General features: G+C 36.3%; 1 protein-coding gene across 2 annotated transcripts in view; it reads left to right on the forward strand.

Moving 5' to 3' along the window:
- The window catches only part of nbeab (neurobeachin b), a 321,077-nt gene that overhangs the window by 157,393 nt on the left and 157,684 nt on the right, over positions 1–6,000 (forward strand). For both annotated transcript variants that reach the window (XM_036149598.1, XM_036149596.1), the window contains exons 31-32: positions 2,017–2,177; positions 3,817–3,943. In XM_036149598.1, the coding sequence (XP_036005491.1) occupies positions 2,017–2,177; positions 3,817–3,943 (288 nt within the window). The remainder of the gene's footprint in view (positions 1–2,016; positions 2,178–3,816; positions 3,944–6,000) is intronic.

Raw genomic sequence — 6,000 nt, forward strand, 5'->3', positions numbered from 1 at the left:
TCAGATATTTTTTTTAAAGTTAAAAAACCCTTTTGTTAATAAGACATCTCTTAGTTTTCCCCTGTAACATGTACAAGAACGTTTTTCTGAACTTTTATTATATTTGGTTTCATTTCATTGAAAGTTTCAACTTTTTTTTAAAGAATGGTTAGGCGTGATTTTTTTTTTTATCTGTCAACATGATTCATGTATTTGCACATATGGAGACTTAAGTTTGTAGGGTTTTCTGCTAATGGTTGGTCAGTAAAACTTATTTTACTTTTTCTTAGGAGCAATCTTACGAGATGATGCTTTCCAGGTTTCATTTCAGACTTAACCCCGACTTTTGCTGCTTACTGCTATTTCTTATATGCCGTACAGACTGAATTTTGTGTTAAACAGCAGACAACTTTCTCTCTTCTTATCGTCTTTGTGATCATTATTTGTTTTCATGTTGTAGAGTGCTAAGCAGGCCTTAGAGGTTTGAGTTGTCAAACCTTTCATAAAGCTTGACTTAGCTCGCTTCTCCTAAGCCTGAAAGCAGTCGGAGATTCTGTGTGCGGGTTGACAACAGGTGTGAATTTCCTTGGACTCATCTAATTTTTGTTTCTTAAAAATTGTACCAAACAAAGATGGTTTTGTGTTTTTCAGAAATGAAAAAATGGCAGTATAGATTATAAAACTCTTTTTAGATAGCTGCTTTTTTTAAAAAACATACCAAGTATGAGATGTTCCCAAATATTAAAATGCGTCTTTATTACTTCTTTATTCTTCTTTATTATGTCTATTTATGTTCACTGCGCAAATGATTCCAAATTCATGTGTTTGTAATTTGTGCTTTTATTTTCAGTTTTTGTTTTGTGCTGTTATTGTTTTTGGCAACACAAACAAATGTTGTTGTTTTTAAAGCTAATAAATAGAAGTACACTTCATAAATGACAAAAATGAATGCATTAACCTATTTTTAGTTATTTCCTGTTTAAAAAATCTGAAGTCTTGTTAGTAATATCCTCTCAGTTGCTCTTTTGGAGTCTCTCTGAAATGTTTTTTTTTTTTTTTTTTTTTTTTTTAGCTGCTGTTCACAGATTGACACCGGTAGCAAAAATCAGATGTAAAGCAAAGCAGAGTAGCTCAATGCAGACCTTTACATTTATTTACTTATGTCTATTGTGTATATATAAGTGTGTTTTTTCAAACCAAAAGATGTGGTTACGAATCAGGATGTTTACCTTGCAAATGCCCTGACTAATGAGTGGGCATGCCCAGGCTCTCTGAGGCTAGAAGCAAGGCATAAGAAACATCACTGCTATTTTTCTTTTTTTAGCACACCCAAACATGTTAATTTACGTATTCCTTTTTTTTACATTGTCCCATATTCCCACATTCATTTAACAAGAATAGAAATAAAAGATTATATTGAATGATATTTAAATAAATTATTGTTTTTTTTTTGTTTTGTTTTTTTGCAATGGTTATAAAGGCAATGCAATTATTTAGTAAATATGTTTTTATTTATAAGGCATATTTCATGCACAGCAAGGGCAACACAAAGGAGTAAACACATCAACAAAATTGAACAAGCTAACCAGAAAAAGACAGACATCAGTTGATTTAAAAGTAGAGTTTGTGTTAGTTTAAATGACTATTACTAAAAAGGAAGTTTAAAGCTAAACTGCTTTATTTTAAAAAGTTTAATGATTCTTTGACCCAGTTTTGTTTTGCGTGTTAATTATTCATCCCTTAAAATAGATTTGTTTCTGTCAAACACATTTGTTTCACTTCACATTTTTATGTAGTGAGTTACAAAAGTCCACATGAGTGTTTCAGGGCTTTTTTACAGTTTGAGACTTTGCATTGCACCATGTCCTCTCTGCTGTGTTTCTAAATTAGGCAGTTTATGTTTTCAGTCAGCAACACCTGGGAAGTATATTTTATTGCGTGGTTTTATGTATTTATGCGTGCTTTTAAGTGTTTACCGTCCACGCCGTTTTCATTTGTGCGTGTGTAAACTGCACGCGTTCCTTGTGTGTTGTGTAGGAGCGTGGTGGTGCCTGTGAAGAAAACCTCCCCTGGCAGCTTTGCGGCTACCACACTGGGAACCAGCAGCACCAGCACCTCCCCTGGGCTTTCGAGTTGCAGCACCCCCAACATCTTTGCTGCTGCTTCTGCGACCCCGAAAAGCATGATCAACACCACCGGTGGGTGTAACAAAACGGACCTGGAGCACACTTAAATTTAGCTTGTGTTATCCACTTTTTTTGGAATAATTTTTTTTTCATGACTTACACTTCAGAGCACTTTAGGTGTTCTCCTTACTGTGATGATCCAGTGTTTTCTTGTCGTGCTTTTGTGCAAAGATCACTGCAAGAGCATGGGACAAAACAGTTTAAACCTTTTTGGATCGCTTGACCCTGCATTTGCTTTCTAAAACCACTAGATGGCTCTCTTTGCTATCTGTTCACCATTGGCCTTGACTGTCCACAACTGACTGCAAAATAGGGTTCTGCACACATTACTGTAGCCTACCTCCTCATGCCCCAGATTGAGTCTGTTTGTAATATGCTGTAAATTGACGCCTTTCTAAAAGTGAGAATGAATTTCCACGCATGTCTCTGATGTGTAAAATGCCTTCCTGTCTCATCGCATTACCTTCATCTCCTCTTGCTGTCATGCTGATATTTCTGACCCCCCCCCCCCTCCACTCTGTTGAACTGGTTGCACCTTTGAGTCTGTGTTGTCTGCTAGTCTCAAAGAATCCTTTTAACGGCAAAATCATTTGGAGATTCAACACAGTTTTGTACGTGCTATTTTTAGAAATAAAAAACATCCCTCTCCTTTCTGAGCCCCTGCTCAGGAATGTGAGAAATGTGTCCAAATGAGAATGTGCTTTCTTTCAGATAAAACCGCACGTTAATGTCCCGATCCCATGATCTCCGCTTGATTTTATCCTCTCATTGAGATAAGACAGAAAAGTTTAAATATGAGAGCTCGCTGTCATGCAAATGTGAGGCTTCACATTTTTACTTAATGCCTGCTTTGATAAAGAATGGCAAGTTGCAGAAGAAGTTATTTTAGGAAATATATATATTTTCTTAAATGCAGGAAACTATATACCATTATTGCTGCAAATGATGACACACACACACACACATATATATATTATGTGATATATATATATATTATATATATATATATATGATATAATATATGATAGATATATATATATAGAGACAACAATAGATAGAGATACACACATATAGATAGATACACACAGAGAGATATATACACACATAGGATAGAGAGATAGAGATAGACACAACATAGATAGACACATAGATAGACACACAGATATAGAGAGATATATATATATATATATATATATATATTTATATAATATATATATATAGATATATATATCTATATGGTGTGTATATATATAGTATATATATATCTATATATATCTCTACTCTCTCTCTCTGTGTCTCTCTCTCTCTTCTTCTCCTCTTCTCTCTCTCTGTGTCAATCTGATATACTATAATACTCTTCTGTTGTCTCTCTATATATCTCTCGATCTTACTTCTCTATCTCTTCTCTAGACTCTATCTATATATATATATATATCGAATATACCATGTGTATGTGTATGAACCCTAACCCATTTAAATATGAAAAGGGTAACTTTAACATGGAATTGTTTAAAATTGTACTGTAACATCTAAAACTAGAAAGCTTAATTACAGTTGATTTACAGTGACTATAGCTAAAAATAGTTTTGCCCTTCATAAATGTTTCATGCTTTTGTTACAAAGCTCTGTTTTCGTTTTCGTCTCCCTGCAGGAGCCACTGAGGCCGCTCCTGCTTCTGCATCGTCTTCCTCCAGTTTTGCCAACGGAGCGACCAGTAAAAATCTTCCCGCTGTGCAAACCGTGGGCCCCATGCCTGAAGACACGGTCGAAAATATGAGGTACAACATGGCTTTTCAGCCTTTTCAACACCCTCTGTTGTCTGTTTCACTGATGGACCACAAGTCGTGTGCACAGGAATTTCGGCTGGTGTGTTATTAATTTTCCAGATTTTTTTTTCTTACAAATTTTATGTCTTTGCAAGGTTTTTTTTCTCCACATTCGGGTTAATTTTGTAATTATTATCAAAACAAAGTGCAAGTGTGTGATATAGAAATGTTTCTACAAAATTTCTACACTGCAAAAAGGGAACTAAGTAAAATTGTCTTGAAATTAGTATATTTTCCTTTACTTGAGCAGCTAAATAGGAGTATTTGCCAATGGAATGGAGTATTTGTACTCAAATTAGTCTTATTTACCTGCTCAAGTCAAGAATTAATACACAAATTTCAAGAATATTTTACTTACAACTAGTTCCCTTTTTGCAGGTTAACGTATATATCTGTGGGGCCTCGTGTTACCTCCATACATCCATAAATTTCATCTCCCACTGACTGCTGAGAGCCTACATCTTTCTCCACAGTCTCTCGACCTCTTTCTTTGCCTAAGTGTTGCTCTCAAAGAATAAAAAAATTGGTTTCCATGGCAGCAATAATCAACATCCCTTAACTAGACTCAGAAATTGACAATTTTACTATCCTGCTGCAATATTTGGATAAAGGTAACGCATCCAGCTAAAGAAAAAACTGCAACACTTTGGCAAAAAAAAAAAGAATAGGGGGGGGGGGGGTTCTGCTGAGATGTCATTTTTGTTCCTGTTTGTTATGGAAGCATCTTAGTTCACGAGGGTTGCATCTTCTCTTTCTGTGTGCATCTTTTGTGAAGTAGACCATAATCCACTACCTGAAAGACTGACACCTTCTGAGCCCAAACCCTTTAGCTCTCTGACAGGATTACAGGCAGCCTACGGAGATGCAGGCCCATGTCTCAGGGAGGACATCTGTGCGAGTCACCTAAACCTTCAGCTTGCATCCTCCCTTTTATGCCAGCGCGTTATGCCGCTGCTGTGTTCTCCCTGCTTGCTGTGGGGCAGATTACACTACACATCCATCCAAATCCTACACCAAGCCTTCCTGTCTTTCTCTGTCTATCTTTTATTTGCCCATCGTAAGAAGGGGAGAAAAAAAACAAAACAAGCTACAGCTCTCCTCAGGTTGCTGTTTTATCTTTGTGTGTACATCATAAGAGCACAGAGATAAGCTGAGGCTCGACTTGCGTCTCTTTCTGTATGCACTCTGAGCTGAATAGCTGCATCACTCCAGATCACCGATTTTCTGAAGGTGTTCAGATAATGTCAGGCAGAGTCATGCAGGGGCTACCGTACAGCTCTTCTTCTCCTGCGCTGAATTACTGTGATCTCGCTTGTAAGCACGACCGCATATCTCTGTAAAACATTCAGATGTGTCCAAACAACTCTTCGTATTGACATTTCTGGGGATAGCAACCACACTTGTGATATCTTCCTCTTCCTCCACAAACCTAGAAATGCAGAGTGTTGACTATGGAGCCTGGAAAGGGTCATACTTATTGTATATTTGAAAGACCTAGTTGATTATTTTCTTGTTTATAACCTAATATTTCAGTTAATGTAAATAATGTAAATAACTGATAAACAGACAGGCGGGCATCTGGTAATAGTTCATCAGGTCAAAGCGGTCATGATGGCTCTACACAGATGGATAGATAGATAGATAGATAGATAGATAGATAGATAGATAGATAGATAGATAGATAGATAGATAATTACTTTATTGATCGCCGATAGGGGAAATTCATCTGCCCGATAGCATAGACAAAAACATAAAATGGGATAAAAACATAAAATTGGATTAATAAAAAAAAAAATAATAATATAAACGCAATCGTTCAAGAGGCATTAAACTGTTTAATGGCGGCCAGGACAAAAGAGGAAAAAAGAGAAACAGACGCTTAAAACTTAACCCTGTTAGAATTTCCTGAACAATTGTGCATCTCTAACACAAACCAAATTCAACAGGGAGAAGCTTTGTAAAGCTAAAATTAACTAAAATTAATGGTTTCCACAGCGAGGCCCCAACTG

The sequence above is a fragment of the Fundulus heteroclitus genome, chromosome 18 (assembly GCF_011125445.2).
Source record: "Fundulus heteroclitus isolate FHET01 chromosome 18, MU-UCD_Fhet_4.1, whole genome shotgun sequence".
NCBI classification, from domain to species: domain Eukaryota; kingdom Metazoa; phylum Chordata; class Actinopteri; order Cyprinodontiformes; family Fundulidae; genus Fundulus; species Fundulus heteroclitus.